The sequence below is a fragment of the Drosophila virilis genome, chromosome 4 (assembly GCF_030788295.1).
Source record: "Drosophila virilis strain 15010-1051.87 chromosome 4, Dvir_AGI_RSII-ME, whole genome shotgun sequence".
NCBI lineage: Eukaryota > Metazoa > Arthropoda > Insecta > Diptera > Drosophilidae > Drosophila > Drosophila virilis.
Window position 1 is genome coordinate 16,968,911 of NC_091546.1, and position 23,314 is coordinate 16,992,224.

Below are 23,314 nucleotides of genomic sequence, written 5' to 3' on the forward strand. Positions count from 1 at the left end.
TCATTACGATGGGCAGCATTCGCTTAAAATGCTTATGTAAATTGAAATTTGTTAATCAACTGTATTTAGAATAAATTGAAAATAAGAATTGTTGGACTACATTTTTACTTTTATATTAAATTTATTTCGCTTAATTATGCAAATTCTGTTGTAAGTCTGGGCCATATCATAATATCAAATATGGTTTTAAAAAAACGAGTAAAAATATTTTCAAAATGAATAACAAATCGTTAAAACACGTTTAAACCAATTTAGAGTTTGCAAAAAAAGTTATAAAAACAAACCTCTTTTTTTATTTAATTTATTTTTCCTTTGAATAACTTTGAATAATAAATGTTAAACAACACCTTTTTGTGCGCATGTGTATTTAATTCCTAAACAATATCAAATAGGTGTCCAAATATTTGTTTATTCTTTTATTTATAGAAATTTGACCTCTCTTGTTTCCCGCCCATACTATATACATATATTAAGGATTCAGGCAAATCTTTGTAGCTTAATTTGATTAGTACGGACGGCTACTTTATGGCTGCACATTAGTCACCACTTGGTCTTAAGGCTAAATGGCAAATAAGTGGTTAAAGTCTTAAGAACAGTGCAAATAAACTTGGTTTGGAGGTATACACAGCAAAGGACAGAGTAGTCATAAATTAAGATAATATTACGCCACTTGCCGCTAAACAAACGCCTGTCAATATTTGTGCATTACATGTCCTGCTGCTCCTTCGGCATGGAAATCATATTAGGCCAATAATAAATTGGCCTCAAACTCAAAATTAAACTAATAATAATTGCTAAAGTACATCAGCAGACAAGTTGACAAAGCTGCAGGGCCTCATCTGAGCGTGTGAGCGTGTGTCCGTGGAGAGCTTTCTCTCAAATTTATGATTTCGTTTATAGGCGTTTATAGGGCACTCACCAATACACACACGCATACGCTCACGGCTACAAGTTTGAGTATTATTTACTGGCACACAAGCCGAAGGCGAAAATGTGCCACAAAATTGCTCCTCGGCCTAGCGTTAATTCAATTTTATTACGCATACGCAGCGTGTGCGACCCAGAATGACATGAAGTAAGTTGAATTCAAGTGTACTCTTAAGTCCGGCTTTTTGCCGGTGTGTAAATCTGCATTGCGGCAGCTTTAATTGTGCATGTCTGGCAAGTGTGTAGACACAAACACGTAGATTCTGAACACGCCCCCCAAACAAACACACGCACACATACACACGTCATACTGCAGTAATTAATTAGTGTACTCTTGATTGCTTACATATTGATTGTGCACTTCAGGTGCATCTTACACAATAACGCGCACTTTATCTAAGCTTTATAAATTATTTTAACTAACTGTGTATTTAAGTTTGAATCTGTTTTGGTCAACAGTAAGAGGCCTTAACTGTAAATTAATTAATGTGCACGTAATTATATGCATTTACGTACATAAAATTCTACTAACATGATTTTTGTTGATTAACCTTTTTGAAATAAAACACTTGTATCTAAAATAGATACCACTTATATTGTATAAATATTTTTTTCTGATTCTTAAATTGAATAAAAATATTATTTAGTGGAAGTTTCATATACAGGGGAGAGAACTAGACTAAGGAACAATTATTTCGAAAATACCCCTATAATTTTTTTTTATATGCTCAATTTCAATTTCAACTTTTTCAAAGTCTTGGCCTGGATGAGCTTCAGAACAAAAAGCAGCTTCAGTTTCAGCATCAGATTTTTTTCAGCATCAATTTTTTTAAATTATATTTTTATATAAATTTCTTAACCTTAAAGAGATTTATCACCATAATGGACTATTGGGAACTATTCAAAAGATGTTGATTACAATTGCACTTTATATTTGAAATTTGTTTTTAGTCTTGCTTTAGTTTATTGGATTCTTTTCTCTATTGAGCTCATTGCACACCTCTGAAAATGCGCGCATCTACTTTTGGGTTTTTAATATTTTACAAGCGCTTTTATAGGCCGGTTGGGTTGCTGCCGTTGTGCTTTGTGAAATTGCTTTTCCCGGATATTGTTGTTAGTTTTTACTTTTGAGTTTGCTTTTTGTATGCATTTTGTGGGTCTTTTGTTTTACACGGCCTGCATTCAGATTGCTTTCGTTGTTGTTATTCGTGCTGCTGTTGTTATTGTTGATGGTGCTCGGCTGCTACCGTGTCCTATTTGTATCCTGTCGGCTGCGGCACCTCTCACACATTTATGTCTATTGGCGCGCGTCCATTTCCATTTCATTTCCGTTATTGCAAAACTTTTCGTATTAAATATATTTTTCTCTCTGTTCTGTTTCGCATGCCGCGTGCTGCGATTGTTTCATTTCGATTGTTGTTGGCGTTTGTTGTTGGTGGTTTTTGCACTTTTGCAAAGTTGTTTGTTGCTATTATTTCTGGTACTTTATTCGCCCGTTGCCATTATTGCAGTTGTTTCCTTTATTGCACTAGCAAGCATAAAAATGTTTGCATTTGCATATAAATGTAAATATATATATACATATGTACACACTTCAAGCACTCGCCCCTTTTAATGTGGCCTACTTAAGAATGACTGGGCGGGGCGGCTTGGTTCTGCAGTACCTTTCAAATTGACATGCAATTTGTTATAATTGCCAGTCCCGAGTGCGAAACAGCGTCCTAACAACTCGCCCATTATCCACTGAAGCGACTCGGCCAAAAACCTGACCCTGATTAGGCAGCCAGCAGACGTTGTTGCTGCAATTAGCATGTTGCGCTGCCATAAATAAAATTAACCACAATGCTACAAATAACATGGTCAACAATGTTGCCCCGGATAACTACAGCTTCCACCGTCAAGAGTGCCACAATTATTCTATACACTCACTGGCAATAAGTTGTGCGAAATCCTTGGTAAATTTAAATCGCTTTTGACAGGAAAAATTTAATCGAAAATAATTGGACTGAACAAAAACGAAAATAGATTAATTCTTTTAAAAACTAACTACTAACTGATATTTGATTATATTTTTGTTTTCTTTTAATAGTATCTAAGAGCCACAATTTAAATTCTTATCGATAAGATTTTTATTTACGACATATTTTATGTCCTGCTAACTCAAACAAAAATAAATAGCTGCTGAAAAGTATATATCCTTGTATAGTTGATATCAATTATCGGATAAGCACAATTCAAATTTGTGAGTACCATAATAACTTCATTTTTTTCTGCGTTTCGGTTAGCTTCTGCGCAAATTAAACAAATGTTTTTGCATATTTTATGACCCAGCTGCACAATTCGTAGCTGACCGCAGAATTTAGCGCATTTAAATTAATGATACGAAATGTCAGCAAAATGCTGAACCGCAAATCATGCGACACATTTCACTTTTTTTTAAATATTGCATTTGAAAGTGTTGGTAATTTCTATTATATTAAATTGCATGGGTATTTGTTTTTTGATTTTGCTAAAATTTATAATTTTACTTAAGGCTCAGGAATTGTTTGAACATGAATTGTCATATCATTGGAGAATTGATTAGGAAAGTACTGCGTCCTTGAACCAAAAGGACATGCGATCTTCGCGGCATCTCTTCAAGGGTTCTGTGTTTGTATACATGCGAATCAGAGAGTGGAAACGATTGTGCTTAAACTGATTTCCAGCTTTAAGGCGTTCACTAAGTTCGGCTGCCTTTTTGGCCAGAGTCTTTGAAGTCGCCATAGACTGTTCCAGTTCTTTTTTCACTGTCTCAGCAACTTCTGTCAGCGAGGGCTCGGTCGCGGTTTTCGGCTGTGATTTATCTTCAACCTTATTTCCGTCGCTTTGAGAGACATAATCCCCCGCGTGGGCAGCCGTCGAGTGGTGAGATACTGTATCTGCCTGATGGCCACTCGCTTTAGACTTGACTGAAATTCGGGAAATATTATCTGCTCGGTGGTCGCCAGCTTTGGATGGGTGTTCACTAGTCTTGGACTTAACAGAAACTCGGGAAATATTATCTGCCCGCTGATCATTGGTCTTGGACAGTACGGAAGCACGGGAAACTGTATCAGCGCGGTAGTCACTCCCCTTAAACTGGTCAGTAACACGGGAAACATTATCTGCATGAGCTTTACTTGCTTTAGACCTTAATGAGATCTTGTCAGCTTGCAATTTTTCTGCCTGAGACTTAATAGAGACACGAGAAATTGCATCCTTTGCATGACCTCCTGCATCTGCTCTTCGGCTACTGCGCGACACATTGTCCGAGTCTTTTGCATTCGATCCCTTGCTCGCAGTTATATTTAAAGATCCTTTTAACTGTTTTAATTCAGTATTAGGCACAAGTGTTTTATTGCTATCATACGAGTTCGCACTCATCTTGCTAGCAGTTTTAGCGGGAGTCTGGCTAACATGCGACTTGGCTGTGCTCTGCTGAGAGTTAAGACTCTTTTTGGAGGTCGCCCTTAAAGCGATGCTTAAACGGGACATGCTACTTGATGGCGACGAGGCGCGGCGTTCCCTGACGGGCATCAACGTTGTCACGGACTTTCCCTTAGGGTCGGTATTTGACAGACTCGTTTTGGACTGGCCGCCCGCATCGATGCGCCTCTCATCAGCGGCAAGCTGTTTTGAAGCGGCCATCTCTTCATTAATGGCTTTCGAAATAGCCACTTCACCCCTTTGCGATTGCTCGTTATGCATAGCAGCTGCCGCCTGCTTGACAAACGTACACTGCGAGACCGATCTATTGGTGGGCACTTTTGGTGGCGGCCAAGTAGCAAACACAGGTGGCGGATACGTTGGACTGCTTGGCATCTTGTACTCATAACGTTCCCCACTTCCGGCTGGTCCAATGCTGAACGGGTTAAAAAGTTCACCTTCATCATCAACAAACATGTTGGCTGCTTATTCAATTAATGAACTGCGATTGGTTAATTTTTTTCCTCTGCTTGGCACAAGCAAGTCCAGCAACAATGCACAGAAGAGTGCGTGAGTGTGAGTTGTGCTTCTAGGTGTTTCAACGCCAATATTATATTATTAAATAATTCACTTAATATTCAGTACATTTTTTTTTCAATAATCTAAACAAATACTCTAAACTGACCGAATTTAAATTTTTGAAGAAACTAAGTGAAAGCAGGCACAGCTCAGTATATTATCAAAGCGATCGCAGGGCAACATTTATATAAGAAATACTCTTTGAATGGCATACTCTACATGGATTGCTTGACTGCAAAATATGATTTCAAATATATAATATAGTGTGTATATTGTAGGTTCGATCAGTGGTTTGTGCCCATAACCAATGTCTTGAAATGACCTCATAGTCCAATGTAAATCAACTTGAAAATTTCAAATTTCAGCCATGAAAATGGTATTGAAATACACATAAATTTATATTTCAAATATTATTCGAAAAATATCAAGAACAATGCAGCATCAAGAATGAAAATGTAATGTTTTGATAGACCGAAGACGAACAGACAGGCGGATATGGCGTGATGCTCCTGTTTAAGAATATATCTACTTTCTGAGGTCGGAACTGACTGCTTTTGCTATATTTAATGGGCTCTTGCCATGGGCATTCAAACACATACGACGCAAGTCGATCAACTAATGGACTTCTATCATATGATAAAAGAAAAACAAAGTATAGTGTGTATAATCTAGAAAGCATAAATGCCCTTTACACATTAGGAATGATACAGAGACAGGCAACTTCGACCCCACAAAGCTTATATATTCTTGATCAGGTTGACCTAAGTCGTGTCAACCATGTCCGGCTGTAAGTTTTTTTTTTTCATTACTTTTTATTATGAAACCCTTACTAGGCACAAGATTTCGTGGCATCAGTAAATGCAGAAAATATTTAGGCAAGCACATCATCCTGAAATATATGTGATTCTCGATCTTTGGACTACCTTTTCCGGGGACTCGCTGCCGGTTCTCAGCCGTTTGCTCAACTCGGACGCCTTAGCGGCCAGGGCCTTGGATATCTTCACCGTCTGGGCTAGCTCCTTTCTTATTGAATCGGCCACATCCCTCAGTGAAGGTGTGATTTTGTTAATGTTGCTTGATGTGTTTGACGCATTGATTTTAGTTTCTTGAATATTTGATTGGCTGACATCTTTCGCACTGGATATTCTAGAAGCAATCGATTTTTTATCTGCATTGCCACCTGCGTGAGCTCGTTTCTTCGCATTGGAGCAGGATATTCTATCTTTGCTTGTTTGAGACCTGACAGAGCTCGCCTGGAGGAACTCACTTGATTTCTCCGCTAATCGATGGTGCCTCACGGGCGTTACTGTCATCATAGACTTCTGCGCTGCTGACCAAAACGAAGCGCGAGATCTTTTGTGCCTGACACCGAAACGATAGCGCTTTTCAGCAGGTACTGGCCGCTTGGAAGCGGTCATCTCCTCGTTTATGGCCTTAGATATCTCCACTTCTCCCATCAGCGATGGATCAGTTTTGAAACTATAAGACCCGTCAGTCAATTCCCGCTTGACAACCGTGCTTTGCGACACTGATTTGTGCGTACATTTCTTTGGTGGCGGCCATGAGGCAAACACTGGGGGTGGATATGATGGCGTGTTGGGTACGTCGTAATCCAGGCGCTTACAGTCGTTTGGACCAATGTTGAACGGATCGAAGGGCATACCCTCATCATCAAAAAACATTTTGGATATTCTTGAAATTTTTCTCCTCAAGCAACTAAGGATGATTAAAGTGATTTTATATTCGATGTGCACAATGTCCAGGCAAATATGCAGGAGAACAAGCCTTTTATTCTGCGTATGTTTAGTGCCAGAAATATATGTCTATTAATTATGTGAATTTTTATCGTCCTGGATTTCGATAAAAACTCAATAAGGTACGCAACTGAAGATTTTAAATAAACTGAATGAAAACAGGCTCTGTCAAGTTCGACTTCCAATTTTTAAGCAACATGTTTTCCATGGCATACTATGGAACGAATGACTCGGTATATTTCCATATTTATTAAAATTGAATATAACGACTGTGTGACTTTTATATATTACATGCTCATAAATATTTAAGACTGGTAATCTGAACGAAAAAAAACAGTCCATTCTAAATGTGTACACATTTGTCGTCCCTTTGCCGGGAAATGTATGGACATTTTTTTTAGTGCCAATTAAATTCTGGCGTGGAATGAAAAGGAGTATGTATGTTTGTTTTTGGAAATTGTTTTATTTTTTGGCTGCAATTCAAAACTGCACAAGTTTTTGGAGCGTTTCAAAATCAGTTGACATCAGTTAGGCACCAGTTAACGACCAAATGTCCAAGGACTACATCGTTAAGTGAAGAGAAATACGATCGCCGTGAGACTTTTTCCAGATAATGTAAACGTTTCGACTATTTCAAAGCACTAATGCGTTTGCTTAACTCGGTGGCTTTGGCGGCCAGCGACTTTGATGTCTTTACCGACTGGGCCAACTGCTTTCTAATGGAATCAGCGACTTCCTTCAGCGACGGTGTGACCCTGCTAACGTGGCTTGAGGCACTGGCAAGACTCCTTCTGGTACTTGTTCGGGAGACAGAATTCGGAAATACTTCCATTGAGGCAATGGAATTATTATGAGGTCGCTTGATCAATTTGGTCTTAACTATACGGGCTCGGGAAATTTGTGAATTACGGGAGACCCTGTTAAACGGATGTCCTTCTGCCTGGGTCTTTAACGCACGTGATGATCTACTTGCGAAATTACCACCTCCATTTACTCTTAGCGTTGTACTTGATTTTGTGCGCTTGCTGGTTGAACTGAATCTGATTGCCTGATTAAGCGGCTTACTGACTGAACTTGTCTGGGAGCACACGTTGCCCATGAAATTTGCAACTGGAGCTTTAGATATTTGGGAGAGTTCGCTTAACGTTGGCTTGAATATGCCGGTGGGAGCCATTACAGTTTTTAGATGCTTCAAAGGCATGGTTCGTGCCTTCGGTAGTGTCTTGGACCTGCCACCCGCAGTACAGCGCTTGGAAACTGTCATCTCCTGGTTGATGGCTCTCGAAATTGATACTTGGCCCTCTTTGACAGACTTCTGTATGGACGGATTAATTTTCTTTTGTTGGACATTTGAGAGACGACCACCGTGTAGCGGATTAAAGGAGTCTCTATTATCAGTCATATTGGCTGCTTTAGAATTCAGATTGACTGGCTAGAATTTTGACTCTTACGGTAATTTTCTTTGTTTACTTACAATCTTGTCCGGGGACTGAGCTACACAAGACTGACTCGGCAGCTAACCTTTTCTGCGTAAATATATTGCCAAAATATTTTCGAGTTTCTTTAACTTTAACGAAATTTCATTTCCCTGGAATTTTGACAAAAGACTCTTCACTGCGTCAAAACTGAAACCAAACTGAAAAATTCAATATAAAATAAGTTTAAAATTAACAATATAACATTTTATACATGGAATACTATACACTTACATATTCGTACCCAACATATTGAATAAACATTGCTGGTTCATTTAAGAATTATTATTATTAACATCTCTTCGACAAGAAAGGATAGCATAGGATAATAAACACATTTGTTTCGAATAAATTAAATTAATCAATGCATCATTTGTTTATTTTCTGTCAAATCTGCCCTCTCTCATATAACCTCCTTTTGTTTGTGAACATTTTGTATATGAGCCTAGCTACGTACATTCCGAGAGACTGCCTCATACTTCAAGCACAAGCTGAGGAATATTTTAATTAAAAGGCCTAAACGCCACGCAATGTACCCCACATATTGTTATCAATGTTGCAGAACCTTCGAGTGTACGTGCTGATAAGGCAGTTGCCAAACAAAAGGCTGCCTCCGTCTGGTTGATAGAAGCTTTTGCCAATTTACATACTGCATAGGGACAAATTATTGTGTACTTGCACTGGGTGTATGGGTGTGTTATTTGGTGTTTCATCTTTTCCAAGTGTTAGTCAACTTTGTAAAAGTAATAGACAGGCAGATTGTTTTATGACATTTCCCCTATAATTTCGAAATTATAAGCCAGTCGTTAAATATTCAGAAAGCAGCTGCCATATGCAGGGTTTGATTTTATTCGAATGCTAAATCACTTGGTGTACATAAGATTCGGCTTTAATTAACCAAACATGGCTAGATACCAAAGACGCTGTCCAACAGAGTGCGTTCGGCAAGCATCGGGCGGAAGCATTGGCATTGGCACTTACGGCACCGGCCCCGTTTTTGACGGCAACACATATCCGGTTATGGTTGGTGAAGTGCCAATGCGGCCGCCTGCAGCTAGCAAGACGCGACAGAAGCCCGTTCCGGGCATACCTCAAAGGTGCAGCACCAGAGCAACTTTAAGGCGACAACAGCAGATGCAGCGAGAATCACAAAGGCAACCGACAGCTCAACTGCTTCAGTCTCATCCACAGTCCCAGAGACAGTCCCAGTCCCACTCCCACTCCCAGTCACAGCCAGAGCCACAGCCACATCTGTCAACGCTGCAAGAGCAAGTGAAACAGCTACAGCTACAGCTGCAGCAACAACAGCTCCAGCTACAGCATGAGCAGATGCGGCAGCTCTACGGAGGCTGGCCGCTGGGTGGCATTGCTCAGGCCAATGCAAATGCCTTGGGCAATAACATGAACATTTTCAATCCATTGGCGCCATCCTTTAATTTGGGTCCAACGTTGCCTTCAAACTGCTCCGATTTCTGGCCCGGATACACTATGGTCACACCCGGAGATCCCAGCAGACCATACTCATTCGGCCTGAGCCCCACAGACTAGTTAAAATTTATTGTAGTTAAATCCAAAGTCGATTTAGTGATTATTTATTGCTCAAATATAAGTTACTCTCAACAAAACAGTTCAGGTCTTGGGCTTTTCACAGTTGGCTCAATATTATACACATCTGTATGCATCTAATTCGGACAGGCAGAATGCATTTCATTCTACTCACATAGAGCTGGGCGGCTGCAGCAGAGGCTTTGCAACGTCTAAGAACCCCTTCAAGCTCTAACACTTTTTCAGGTTTTGTAAGAAGATATTTACATTTTTAACTATCTTAAATAGCTGTCAATTGGTATATTTAAATTCAAATGCAATAAAGAACGACACTTCATTGTTTATGAATACCTCGGGCACAATCACCTGGACTTGGTTGGGGTTTTGTTGATACATTTTTTATGCACTAAAGACGTCTTCTGCATACACCTTTTGGCTCTGCTTCGAACAAACTTCGCCATAATTTGAAGTAACCTGTCCGTCTTGCGCTTTACACATCATCGAGTTGGGCTATGCTTGGGCTTGGGGCGTGGGACGGCAGCCAGAGTGTCGTTTAGTGGTAAATATCCGCCTTAGTTGGCAACGAATGTCATACGTGACATTTTTCGAATTCCGTTTTTAGCATGCCGTAATCGGGCCATATACGTGTGTGTTCCCAGAAACTGAGTAGGATAGAACGGGATGTTATCTTAATGCTGCTTGCTGTCGTGTACCTGTCTTCCAGTGGTTTTTCCTTCTGGCCACGGCTGCCTTTCCTGGGTCTGACGGTGCCCTTTCCATTGCTTTTTTTTTCTAATTATTTCCTGTCTGCGCCGGGTTGCGTTACTTTTAATATGTAAGGACTCGTCTAGCGTTTTGACAAGACTATTAAAACAGTTGCGGTTTCGCAGACGTTTAATTACTCTGCAGACTTTTATTTTTATGAAATCAAAGGTATTTGAGCCGTGTGATGAATCACAATTTCAAGAACGCCAAGCCGCAGGCCGCAGGACTTAATTTCTTGAAGGATACTGTTAAACTTATTGAACATATTTTCTTTACCTTTTGGCCACCACCTCAATTTGGTCAATTTGGCATATAAATCTGGCAACATAAGTCTTGATCAAAATTCATGTTAGGAATTAAAAAATATTAATATCGACATAAAATTATGTAGGGCGCTCACTATTTTAAATTACACTCCCAAAGCTGCGAATTTTTCATAAGCACAGATTAATTAATTATTCAGAGTCTGTCTGATATCTTGTGCATTTTGTTCTGATGTCACTATAATTCCTGGCGTTGTCAAGTGTTCTACTTAAAAGGACTCAAAGCGCAAGTTGAAATGACGGCTCAAAGGACGCCTCGTACACAAGCAACTTTCCCTAATGATGATCCCTAAAGTCAACTTGGCAAGAGCTCACCAGCACACACACACAGACGCGCTTATACACACGGGCACTGCGCTCATAAGCACACAATGGTATTAACGCCATAATTCGTAAGTTACAACATACATACAAACACACACACAAAGTCTCACACACACGCGCCGCAAAAGGATTAAGTTATATTAAAGTTGTGAACGTTGCATTTTAACTAAGTTTTGTGCGCTGCGGGGGCATTGGCTATGGCAGTGGCTGGTTTTGTGCCTTTGACACTTTCGGCTTATGGTAAATGTAAAATAGCGTCAATAAATGCGTTGCATCTAACTTGGTAGCACTGAAAGAGTATGCTATGCAAATTTTAATGCAGCTGACCCACATCATAATAGTTGCTATAATAATAATAATATTTGCCAAACAGTCAAAAGCGTTATGCATAAATGCAAAAAATTTGCAAAAATTTATACACTGGCAGGGAATTCGAGCAGGAGCCTTCGAGCCGGACGCGCAGACGTTGCCGCACTTTCATTTGCACTGCTTTTACTTTGCGGTATATAAATTTACAATATTTATACCAAGTTTTTAAAGCGTAAAAGAGTATAATGGAGCAGTCAGATGCCAACTACTATTTAGTTTAAAATATGAATAAAAGCCATTTATTTTAACAAATTATCAAGCGCGGTGAAATTTATATCTTAAAAACAACAAATAGTATAAATTTTGTATTTAGTAGAAGCAAGATTGGTTAAATAATTTTCTTAGAAGTTGTGAACAAGTTGAAACAACAGCATGCATCTTAAGATTTGATTAGTCCATAATTTGACCCACTCCTATGCCAGGTCAAGAGTATCTGGTATTCGGGAGCCACCGACTTAATTCTTACCTGTTTTATATATTCGCTTATGCAACAGCCGATGACCCCACATTGTGCATTCTGCGTAAAGTTACAGGTCAAGTATTCTTTTTTATTTTTTACTTTGTCTCGCTTCATTTTCGCACACTGACGTTGTATTTTAACGTGTGCGCATATTTATGGGCAAACTTTGCTGAAAGTTTAATTTTAAAAAATGCATCGCTCTGACTTTGTCCAGTTTCTCTAACATGAAACGAGCTGGTCAAAAAAATTAAATCAAATAAATTCGGTTTCTTTTGCTGTTAGTTTTGCGCATGCCACTCAATTTATAGGCACTTGGTCCAGAATTGTTCGACTGCATTTAATTACCCGCGAGCCGTTGAACATTGCTTTTAATTGTTTTGTTTTTCGTAACTCACATTTCATTCCGCTGCCAATTTGCATTTTGAGCACTTTCCCTGCCGCCATTTGGCAGCTGAAATTAGCCGCAGCACTTAAAGTTTGCTCTACAGCTGCTGCTATCGTAAAAATTTAGTCGACACCATTTTTAAGACTTAATATAATATTTAAGATGTACCCCTATTTAAAATGTGAAGTGGTTTTAACACTTTGCCAAAGCAAACTTTATGGCTCTGCCGTGTCTAATAAAGCTTATATGCAAGTATATATATATATATATATGGGAGCTACACAACCAACATATACAACATTAAATACACGCACACAATCACATATAATAATCAACAGTCACACAACCGAGCTACACTCGGAGAACACACTACGAAGATAAATGCGGTCTTGCAATCGACTTTGCTTAAACTGAAAAGTCAACTTGTTGAAGTGTTTACTGTTTGAAATTCCACCGCGCTGCCATCTAAGTACACAAGACATTATCCAAATAGGCAAAAAGCAAATAGATGCTCTGAACTGAGTAAACTCATCAAGCTTTATCTAGCCACCTAGCGTAAGCCAGGTACAGAGCCTGCCGCCGTCTCGTTATACATATTATTTTATAACTTGTAAAAGGGGTTAAATAATAGCTTATAGAGCAGTGCGTAGGCACGTCTGAAGCAGAAGCAGGTGTGGGCATCTCAGCATTGAGACAATAAAGAAAAGACAAGTGGAACTTTCCTCTTGACCAAAACTATTTAGTTTTTTATAGACTCAAAGTTTTGGCAACACCTTTTTTAACCTCTGAGCCTCTGCGCTGTGTGTGAACCATGATCACAAAAAATATGCATTTTTCAAGTACTAAAAATTGAGATGATGTATTGCATATGGATTAATAAAATTGAAACTATCCATTAAACAGAAGAATGACATATTTACGTGGGCTTGCAGTCATCTTCCACTAGCAAACAGACATCGGAATAGTTGATTTTTTCGAGTTCGGCATAGATGCGACTGTTCAATGGCATTTCTGGATACTGCATATATTTCAGATACTTGTAAATATTTAATTGTAAGATACTTAATTAAAGTACTAACCTTTTTGGCTATTTTCCAGCAGTTCAGCGCCGTCTTGTTGCGATCCAAGCGCAAGTTTATGGTGGCCAAGTAGCCCCAGGGATCAGGCAGAAAAATATCAACTTCAGTGCTGCGTGCCAGATATTCGATAGCATCCTCAAGTCGATTCAACTAAGAGCATAATATTAAGAAATGCATGCGGTCTTTACATGTGTTAAGGCTTACGTAGTACAGGGACAAACCCATGCCATAGTTGGCCAAGAAGTTCTTTTCCTTTTTGCTAGATGGTACACACAATTCATAGGCCCTCATGGACAATTCATAGTCCCCACGCTCAAAACTTAAACGCGCCAAACGCAATAAGCTCAGATAAAAAACTGACAGTATATCCGTATCGGTCAAATTGATGTTCAATAAGTCCTTGAAGTATTTGATGGCCTCATCGTAATTTCGACGTGAATACTCCACGTTGCCATTGATATGAGCTTGATAGAATCGCTGAGAGCAAAGAATGAATTCACATGCCAGGGACAACAATTACTAATTACCATTAGCTTGCCGCGCGCGCTGTTGTCTGTGGGTAATCTGCGAACTGTGAACTTCTTGTCAATTTGACCCTGCAGCAACTTTAATGTGGTATGTACCAAATACACTTCGATAGTCGAGAACTCATGCGCGATTTCATTAAATACTGCCTCTGCAAAACCGTAGGCGCCCAGACGTGCAAATGTCTGGAATACGTCATAGAACTTAACAATATGAACGCTCTTTTCGGTTATATTGAAATCGTCGGGCATAAAGGTCTCGAAGAGTGAGCGTGGTATCAGCGGCATTGTTTTGCCCGGTACATCGTAAAGATTCTCATACTTCCACCGCGTGAACTCCATGCCGGGTAGATAGTTTTTCTGCTTGTAGAAGCAATACAACAGCACCCATGCCTCGCGATCCAAGTTGTTGTTGCTGGCGAAGACGCGCAGCTTTTCAATCATATCGCTGTAAGCCTCGCCTGGCAGCTCCTCCGACTTCAACTGCATCTTGTAGTCAATGTAAAGCTTCACAAGATTTCTATGTGGATAAGGATGCGTTTTGTAATTCTCTTGATTTGTCATAAGAATAACTAATACACACACAAAGTATTCGCCCTGCCATTTGAGCTCCTTTTGAGCTTGCAAGTAGTTGGTGGCCTGCGCAAAGTTGAGGCTCTCGACAGAATTGAGAAAGACGTAGAAGCTGAGCAGCAATTTATTGGTGCAGCCAGCTTTGAGCTCGGTGAACAGCTGCTTGGCCAACACGCAGTCGCCAATGATGCACAAGTTGCGATACTCCTCCATTAGGCGCCTTATCCGCGGCTGATCGTTGCATTGATTGAGCACGCACTTGCTGAGACCCTCCCAGCTACAGTCATTCAGAAGGCAAACGATCCGCTCCATCAGCTCCTTGTGCATGTGCGTCAGCATCTCCTGGATAGTTGGAGAAATGAGAAGCTTGTTACATACTAAAATTCAAGAAGGTAATTACCCGAAATTCAATGTTGGTCTTGGTGGGCATGCGAACATTGAAATCGCAGCCGCAAATGTCAACTAGTAGATCCCTTAGGTTGCTCAAATTGCAGCAGAAATAGTTGTGCCTCTCCTCAATGCTGGTCACATCGTTCTTGATGATGAAACTGATCAACTCCTTGATGTGCTCGTCGAAGTTGCGATACAGCTCCTTCAAAATGTCACGAGCGTTATCGTCCTCGTTTGAAAAATTAACCGCTTGGCAACGACGCAGCTTGGCAGACTTTAAGTCGCTCTCGTTGTAGGCATCCAGAGGCTCATTGCGGCTTGTTAACGTTTGAAAAAAGCATAGATTCAGAATGGCAAACATGGGCAGTTCTGGCAGAGATACTTCTGTCGTTCTGAATGTCTTTCTTGTGGTTTTTTTGCTGACAGCCGTCAGCTGAGTGGCAAAGCGGCACGCGTTTACTAAGAAATTAAAACAAAGCTTAATTTAAAGATAAAATGATATATTTCCCCAAGTGCACAAAATTTGACCCATCGTAATTTTAACCAATAAGACTTTACGTTCAAAATTAGATGTTTCTGTATCCTTTAGTGATAGAGATAAAATAGAAAAATATCGTTGAGCAGGCGTGCCTTACAGACCGACAATCCAGTCGATGGCGGTTAAAAATTCATGCATGTAGTTAATAAGGTTCAAGGATGCTCTCTTCTGCATGTCCCAAAAATTCACACAAAACTTATATACCCTCCTACACCAGCTTTTACTCAATAATATCTTAATAATTTATATTTTAAAGCTCTAATAGAATGCATTTAATACTTACCCTCTGGGTAGCCAAAGACACTTGGATTTATGACGCCCTCGTACATCACATTGAGAGGGATTTCATCGTAGAGCTGCAGGAGCAACTCGTATTGATTATGCACAACGGCGGCTTCAAGTATTTCTCGCAGCTGCGTGGTCAGGACATACCGATGCAGCGAGTTATTGACCAGTGCACTGTCCACTGCAGGATTAATCTCTTCTAGCTTGAAATCGACTCCCTGCGTCATGAGCAACTGCCGGAACAGGCGGTGCACCTTGATGCGCAAATTTGTTTCCATTTGAACGTTGGCAACCCCGAGGGGCGCCTTACCCAAGAGGTCGCGCTTAATGCTCTCCCAGACGATGATAATGTTCTGTTCGTTGATGATCTGCGAACCAAAGCTATAGAAGGTGCACAGGGGCAGCACCTCATACTGATCATTCAGGTCTGGCCTTGTGGAGCGAATGGAGATAATCATGCCCAAGTGTGCCGCTCTATCATGCAGATCCTCGGGCGCATTATAAATGGATTCCAGCGTTATAAAGACCAGATTTGTAAAATGTATATTTTTGAGTATCGGCAGTATGGAGTACATGTGCCACTCGCTGGTGGTGGTTATCTTTTGGGCAGTGCGTGTCTGCAATTTGCGATCGTACTCCGGGTACAGCATGATCGGAATGTTGCTGATGAAGCGCTTACTCTGAAAAAGTTGCAGCAGATCGCAATGGCCTCGCGATACTAATTCCAGACTTTCTTCAATATATTCATCGTCTTCCTCAGCGCCCTCGCCCGTGAATTCATCTGGCTCTATGGAGGCAAGCCCTTCGGTAGCGGTATCAGTTTCTTTGGTTGCATCCCCAGCAGCTTTATCTGTTTCCTTTGGCACTTTGGCCAAGTGCTTCTCAGGCTGTTTTTCTACCGTAATCTGCCAACTTGACACCTGTGTTCGCACCTTTTCCACGGTAATAAGATCGCGCTTGAGATGGCGTGGAATGCGCTGATACATGGTGACGACCAGCGGATTATCACTGAATGAGTTCATATCATCAATATCGTCCTGAATAATCCCCAACGCAAACGCTGGCCTATCCATGTTGAACTCATCCTGATGAATAATCGTCTCTGTTGTGTAATGCTCCGACATATTCTGCAGTGTGTTGCTCGCATGGTATAAATGCAGCTCCAGCGGATATGCAACCACTGGCAGGTTTGAAACATTCTTCAGCTGCATATAGAGGAAAACCCTTTGTGATATGGGTTTATTATCCATAATATTAGGTAAAGGTGTTCGTTTGCCGGCAGAGATTGTCGAGCGTCTCGTCTTGCGTTTTGATTTAAGCGGGATGCGAGGCACTGTAAGTAGTTGTCCATTGCCTACCATATCCGTTAAAAGGGATTCATCAAAATTAGTATATTTAAAATACTTGCTGAATAATATACGTACTAATGGACTGCTGATATAAGTGTGACGTCATTCTCCCTGTGTCCTGTGTAATAAAACTTTCTTAAAACTAATGTGTACTATCAGCTGATTAGGTTAACAATAATATTCGTATTTGGTTACATGGCTTACTTGTACAGCACCTGGAAACATGGGCAAGTTTCGCCAAGTGGCTGTTATTTCACGATCTGCATAATGAAAATTAAATATGTATGTATGCCTATACATACTAGCACTTGCATATACGCATAAATAAATATATATATATATTTATGTTTATAGGGCATGATGGTATGGTATTACGTAAGGTCGGTTCGTACTCTTGCCGAGCACGCACTTGTCAATAATTGTTACCACAAAAACAGCAACATCAAAAGCACGTATAGCAAAAACAACAACAACATACAACGATAACAACTGCGTCAGTGCATTTTGGCCAAGGCCAAGCCAACAGCAGCATCAACAACAGCAGCAGCACCACCAACAGCAGCAACAGCAACACCAACAACAGCGGCCACAACACCAACAACAGCAAGCAAGACACGTACTTGGACCTTTTTGCCCAACACTCAACTCACGACGGGTGTTTGTAGCTGTAGTTATAATCACAGCAATCTACCAGGTATCATTACTATAAGCTACATTTGGGGACAGCATGCAAATTGAAAGGCAATGCATGATCTGTGACATTTAATAAAATTTTAATTCATAATCCCAATGCGGTAAAAATAGAGCAAAGTAATTACCTGATCTTCACAAGTTTGACTAAGTATAAATTTAAAACAAGCCGAAGTACTTCAATATATTTTAACAAAAAAAATAGTTGATTTATTTTTTTAAAATTCGACCTTATATGTTTTGTAAACTCGTTAGCGATTTGAATAGAGAGAATAGAGAATATTCATTGATTCATTCAATACGATCATAAAGCGAACTTTAATTAATAAATTAATCAAACAAAATTATTCATTGCATGTAAATATTTTCCTGTTATTTATCTTGTTATATAGAGAATGTAAATTATACGAATCTGAATACTTAAAAGTCGATCGTAAGGGTACACAAGTAACGGCCTGACGTTCAACGTTTCTATGTCCTGTGGCTGTTTGTTTTTGTATGTTTTGTTTGCCAGGCGGCGAGTGCTCTAAAATCCGCTTTGACAGCTCGCCTGTCAGCTGAGCCCAACCAAAACGGCCGCCTGTGGTGCGGTGTGTATGTGTGTGTCGGCTGTTTTGCTGGTTGTTTACTATTTTGTTGGAACTCCAGCAACATATGCTAATGACTCGGCAGGCGGGGTCGTAACAGGAACGGGCGTTGGTGCGGTACCGGAGCAGGCCACTCAGCTGGAGGCTTTCAGTCAGTTTAAGGCCAACTGGGCTGCTGAGCACACACACACACACACAGACACATTGGCTTCATCAAAATGAAATTTGCTGGCAAACACATGACGTAAAACTACTTGGCAGGTAACTGAAACGCTTGTTCGTTATGCTCAAAAGCTTTAAAATGCGCTTTTAGTTGCAGTGAGGCTCATATGCAAATCAATGCTGTGCCCAGCTTCCATTGCCACCCCACCATGCAAAGCACGCATACGCCATGTGCGCCCAGGCGACGAGGCTTTTGCACCTGACGTAACAAAATCAATTAGACACTTGCACACGAGGATTTTAGCAGCACAATAACTAAAAGGAGAACAACAGCAACAATTGCAATATGAACAAGCCAACAACAATTGCAATTTAATGTGCTGCCGTTGCCTACTAATGATAATGTTGTTATGTGCCTATTATCGTTGTTGGTTCTGTTGCTTCTGTTTCCATTGCAGCTGGGGCCTGAGTTGCGATTGCAGTTGTTCTGGCTTGTACGGCACATACAATTCATTTGCATTTCAATGAATGGCTTCTGTTTGAGTACACATATGACAACCGAGCTTCCAAACGAACTCCATGGGGAACCTTTCCTTTTGGTGTTGAATCAGTGCAAAACGGGTAAAGCCTGTTTTTTCCATAATCATACTTTAAGAAATAATTTAATTTACATTTCTTACATTTAAATAATTTATATAATTGGCATTGAACTCAGTTTTAAAATTACAAATAAAATATGAATTCACTTGGAAAATGCATCTGCGTACATGTGTATTATACCTTATAGACTGCAAAGGAAGAAACTTGGCTTTAGTAAAGGCATGTATTAGAGACAGTTTGTGCAATAAAGCATAAAATTAAGTTCACATATTCAGATTCGAGAAGATATTTAGAAATCATCTAGTTAAAACCTAATATGCATGTCAGTTTATAAGCTAATGTATCTCATTAGCCACACTTTGCACGGCTGTAGAAACAAATTGGAATTAAATAATTTTCCGGCCAGGCGTTGACCCAATTCCAGAACTATACCATAAACTGTCCATAAACACTAACAATCTGCAGCCACACCGATGCAATCAACTTGGTGGCTGAAACAAAAACAACAGCAAACAGCTGCCAACCTCAAGCAATTTCTAATCAAAATCTGTTACTAAACGTGAGCGGAGAAGCTTATACGAAAATGCTTGGGAATCTGCTCAAAGCAGATCAAGTTAATTCCAAAATAGCTGAGCGCAGCGAAAACAGAAACCCACAAAAACCGCACATAACTCTACGCTCCATGCTAATCACAAACACACACACGAACACCTAAACGCACACCAGCGGGCGTTTCAAAATAAAAACTACACAAAAAAAAGCAAGAAAAGAAATGTGCAAAAAATTTGTTAAATAATACCAGAAAAACTAGCAGCTGTCCCCGCCGCTGTGCTACATTGGCCTTGCTGGAAAGTATGCAAAAGATTTTGCTGGCATACCAGGAATGAATTTAACAAAGCTAACGTGAAATTTACACCGCTTCTACGCACGGATCTGGGCCGGCTTTGGTGCTTGGACTGAGTGGGATTCAGGTTTTCGGGTGCTAGCGGTATGAAATTTTCATTTGAAATTGAATATGAAAAAAGCCGCTCGCGACGCTTGGCGACAGCTGCTGCAATTGACAATTATTATTATTGCTCAGTGCGAATGAAATGCCGCACCCAGCCAGCTGCCAACTGACACACTGAGAACGAGAGAGAGAGAGAGGGTGTGTGTGTGTGTGTGTCCTGGCACTGGCTTGGTATTCATATGATGGCCGTGTAGCTCATAACAAAACTCCGAACTGCCTCGTTGGCTTCAATAAAATCCAATGTACGCATTAAAATCATTTAAATTCTATTGTTTTTTTCTTTCTTTCACATATGCATTGGATATTTTTTGTTGGTTCGCTTCTTTTTTTCTTATTGTTGTTGGCGTCTCGCTGACAACGTACACACACACACGCACACAGTCAGATGCTGGGGGCCACAAATGCCACGTAAGCTGTTTTCGTTACGGCTTTGCTGATATCAACCAATGCATATTTAATGGCTTACGCGGCGTATGAGCAATGCGAACTGCGATATGCGTTGCGATATGCTTGTTGGCGAATTTAATGCCTTGCAAAGCGCTATAACTCGATGCAATTAAATTGAGACACTCTAATAAGTTGATTTCTTCTTTGATTCTGTTTTTGAATAGCAACAAAAATGTCCATGCCAATAAGATAAGACTATGAACATACAATAAATACTCAAAGATGAATATGGTTATGAATACATACAAATAGACAATATTTAGATGCACATATTGATACAACTATCAACTATCAACCAACTTATATTATAGTTTCTCAATTTAGACAGAATTATTTTAACAAAAAGGTTCTCTTCCCTCTACATATTATGGTATAATGCTCATATTTATGCCATTTTGTATTTAGAAGCGCCGAAAGTTCTAAGCGACGGTTAAGGTCCCACCTGTTTTGGCCCGTCTGCTGCCAGAGTATGCAAATGCTCAACGTCAAAGTGCGACTGAGCGCAAGCAAAGGGTGAAGCTGGGAACAATTGAGGTTTGAGTCAGACTTGTTTGCATAATGTGAAGCAGTCAACAGCCACCACACAAAAAAATCCCCCCTCCGCGCGCACACACAATTGTGATATAAAAATGCTGCGGTTTTTATTTTGCAATTCCATACGTTGTACTTTTGCTCAGCCGAAGAATTTTATGCTGACAGCAGCAAAATCGTTTGGTAAGCATAAAGGATTTTCACTGTTGTTGTGACGCTTTTTGCGTTGATTTGTTCGTTGATTTGCGTAAAGGCTGCTGCAATACAGCAACAGCTTGCTGGCCCAAAAGCGGGTTCGGGGTGTCTTGTTCAACAAAAATAAGCAGCAAATCCTTTTGAATGCCAGGTCGGAAACTTTATGGCCAAGTTTTTCATTTGGCGCATTTATAAATTATTTAAAGTGTCGCCGTTTCTGCACACGATGTTCATGGGTAGCTACTCACAGTTGTTTTCGAGCGAGTACGTGTGTGTGTTTTCTGATGTATGAATGTGTATCATTGACCTCGTGACCTCAAAAGTGCTTTCGCACACATTCAACATTTATAGTAGACAAGCTGGCCCAGTGACATGACAAAACCATAAACAGTGGCTAAACAAGGTGCTTAAATTATGCCACAAGATCTCAAAACTGGCTGTAAATAACAAGCCGTACCGCACTGGACTGGACCAGTACGGACCAGAGCGGCAGGGGCGGCAGGGGCGGCAGGGGCGGCAAACAGTTGACTAAAACAACCCCTCAACCCCCTCCACAATTCATATTTATGGGTGTAGATGAGTGTCCTGTCGGCTTCTACTCGTACTCACACTGACACGATGGGCATGCGTCGCCTGCCACAAAATGTTGCCACTCTCGTGGCCTCCTCCAGTTGGCTCATCCTTGCGCCTTTATGTCCTGGCTTGTTGCTAGTTGTTGGTCTCACGCTTGGCTGCCTTTGGTTTTGAGCAATCAACGTTGTGTGTGTGTGTGACAGTTGTATATGTTTACTTAACGCTATTCAGCTGCCAACTGTTCATGCTCATATATGAATATCAATGGCTTACACGTAGCTTTTGATGCAGCCACTGATGCAAATTTCGCTGTTATATAGCAAGACAGACAAAAACATACCCAGTAATCAACAAAAAATTGCCTGATATGGAACATTCAAATATATGTTCAGAAAAATTCTTAGATCGCCCATAATTATGGTTAATTGTCCGATTGTCTAAAACTTGTTGACTTTCTTTTGGTGATATTTACGCTGGGTCCACATTCGTTGTTAATCAATTAGGGACCATGTATAAAATGCTGCAAAATGCTTTAAGTAATTTAATTGGCCACAAACAAAATATCTAATATAAGTTAAGCTTAAATCCGAAAACAATAATGCCTTAAGTAGTATTGCTGCAATTAAATTCAGAAAAAACTTTTTTTCTTAAATGTTGCAACACTTAAAGAGCAATCATTTCACATGTCTAAAAGGTTCAATAAGTTTTGGGCCAGGCCCTTACCGCCTGTATCAAGGCAGGTAGCTCTCCACCTGTTTTCCCTTCTGATTGCCGGTCTGTGTTTGCTTACCTGGCTGCCCAGCTTGCTTCCTTCCTGCCAATGACATGCCACATAGACACGACGAAAACGATTTTAATTAAAATCGGATTTGGCATCGACGATTTCCGTGAATTTAATTGCATGTGGAATTATATTTGTTTACACTTTGACGTTGACGAGAGGCAGACAACCTACTATGCCACACCAATATGTCTTTGATCTCCAACCACAATTCCACTTCAAGCAATAGTTGACAGAATTTTACAACGCTAACGTAGACCAGACAGGGCCAGAGTCGAATAAAGTGGAACAAAACGATAGCAGCAAAATAAATAATATAATAAAAATGCATAAATGAATGCTTCAGCGCTTCTTGACACACGGATGTTAGTCACCGGATATAAGTGAAGATATTTGTATATGAATGTGTGTCTATATACATGGACTTTGTTCGTATTTCAAAAGAATTTTCAACTGTCAGCTAAGCTTTATTTGCAGGTGTGTTGTATTGCTAATGGACTTTATGAAAAGTTCAGGCTACACGGTCAACGTAATTATGTGTTAATTGAGCAATTCTTATGACAAGTGTCTACTGGAATTGCTTGGAATCGAATAAGGCAAGCAAAACGGCGACCACTTTTATGTCAGCTAAAAAGAATCTCTGAAATGTAT

At 40.2% G+C, this 23,314-nt stretch overlaps 5 protein-coding genes and 1 long non-coding RNA gene across 7 annotated transcripts; 1 reads left to right on the forward strand and 5 right to left on the reverse strand.

Annotated features, from left to right (window-relative positions):
* Positions 1–3,507: 3,507 nt before the first annotated feature.
* On the reverse strand, positions 3,508–4,848 carry LOC138911203 (uncharacterized). Its single transcript, XM_070208940.1, has one exon. The coding sequence runs from the start codon at positions 4,846–4,848 to the stop codon at positions 3,508–3,510; it is 1,341 nt and encodes a 446-aa protein (XP_070065041.1).
* A 563-nt stretch (positions 4,849–5,411) lies between these two features.
* LOC6627711 (uncharacterized) lies at positions 5,412–6,851 on the reverse strand. Its single transcript, XM_002051597.4, has one exon. The coding sequence runs from the start codon at positions 6,630–6,632 to the stop codon at positions 5,835–5,837; it is 798 nt and encodes a 265-aa protein (XP_002051633.1). The 5' UTR covers positions 6,633–6,851; the 3' UTR covers positions 5,412–5,834.
* Positions 6,852–7,147: 296 nt separating this feature from the next.
* LOC6627710 (uncharacterized) lies at positions 7,148–8,341 on the reverse strand. Of its 2 annotated transcripts, none has more exons than XM_032438301.2 (2): positions 8,179–8,341; positions 7,148–8,111 (listed from the first exon to the last, which is right to left on the reverse strand). In XM_032438301.2, exon 2 carries the CDS (start codon positions 8,104–8,106, stop codon positions 7,333–7,335), a length of 774 nt encoding a protein of 257 aa, XP_032294192.1. In that variant the 5' UTR covers positions 8,107–8,111; positions 8,179–8,341; the 3' UTR covers positions 7,148–7,332. The 2 variants fall into 2 exon arrangements, with proteins under 2 accessions (XP_032294192.1, XP_002051632.1); XM_002051596.4 differs by having other exon boundaries at positions 7,148–8,114.
* A 609-nt stretch (positions 8,342–8,950) lies between these two features.
* On the forward strand, positions 8,951–9,806 carry LOC6627709 (centrosomal and chromosomal factor). Its single transcript, XM_002051595.4, has one exon. The coding sequence runs from the start codon at positions 9,083–9,085 to the stop codon at positions 9,725–9,727; it is 645 nt and encodes a 214-aa protein (XP_002051631.1). The 5' UTR covers positions 8,951–9,082; the 3' UTR covers positions 9,728–9,806.
* A 3,384-nt stretch (positions 9,807–13,190) lies between these two features.
* Positions 13,191–17,304, reverse strand: LOC6627521 (uncharacterized). Its single transcript, XM_002051594.4, has 8 exons — positions 17,164–17,304; positions 15,738–17,093; positions 14,927–15,375; positions 14,537–14,868; positions 13,957–14,473; positions 13,634–13,906; positions 13,430–13,579; positions 13,191–13,368 (listed from the first exon to the last, which is right to left on the reverse strand). The coding sequence occupies exons 1-8, from the start codon at positions 17,192–17,194 to the stop codon at positions 13,267–13,269; spliced, it is 3,210 nt and encodes a 1,069-aa protein (XP_002051630.2). The 5' UTR covers positions 17,195–17,304; the 3' UTR covers positions 13,191–13,266.
* Positions 17,305–19,231: 1,927 nt separating this feature from the next.
* Positions 19,232–22,856, reverse strand: LOC116651682 (uncharacterized). Its single transcript, XR_004304710.2, has 3 exons — positions 22,673–22,856; positions 21,919–22,402; positions 19,232–19,315 (listed from the first exon to the last, which is right to left on the reverse strand). It is a non-coding gene; the product is annotated as an uncharacterized lncRNA (long non-coding RNA).
* Positions 22,857–23,314: the final 458 nt, after the last annotated feature.

What these genes read in the sequence shown, in the direction of transcription:
- LOC6627709 (XM_002051595.4), top strand. Translation starts at nt 9,083, where the DNA reads ATGGCTAGATACCAAAGACGCTGTCCAACAGAGTGCGTTCGGCAAGCA.
- LOC6627711 (XM_002051597.4), bottom strand. Translation starts at nt 6,632, where the DNA reads ATGTTTTTTGATGATGAGGGTATGCCCTTCGATCCGTTCAACATTGGT.
- LOC6627521 (XM_002051594.4), bottom strand. Translation starts at nt 17,194, where the DNA reads ATGACGTCACACTTATATCAGCAGTCCATTA. An exon ending in GCGCGCGCGGCAAGCTAATG is followed by an intron (nt 13,907 to 13,956) that starts GTAATTAGTAAT and finishes CTTTGCTCTCAG; the next exon opens with CGATTCTATCAAGCTCATAT. An exon ending in TGGGTTTGTCCCTGTACTAC is followed by an intron (nt 13,580 to 13,633) that starts GTAAGCCTTAAC and finishes TTATGCTCTTAG; the next exon opens with TTGAATCGACTTGAGGATGC.
- LOC6627710 (XM_032438301.2), bottom strand. Translation starts at nt 8,106, where the DNA reads ATGACTGATAATAGAGACTCCTTTAATCCGCTACACGGTGGTCGTCTC.
- LOC138911203 (XM_070208940.1), bottom strand. Translation starts at nt 4,848, where the DNA reads ATGTTTGTTGATGATGAAGGTGAACTTTTTAACCCGTTCAGCATTGGA.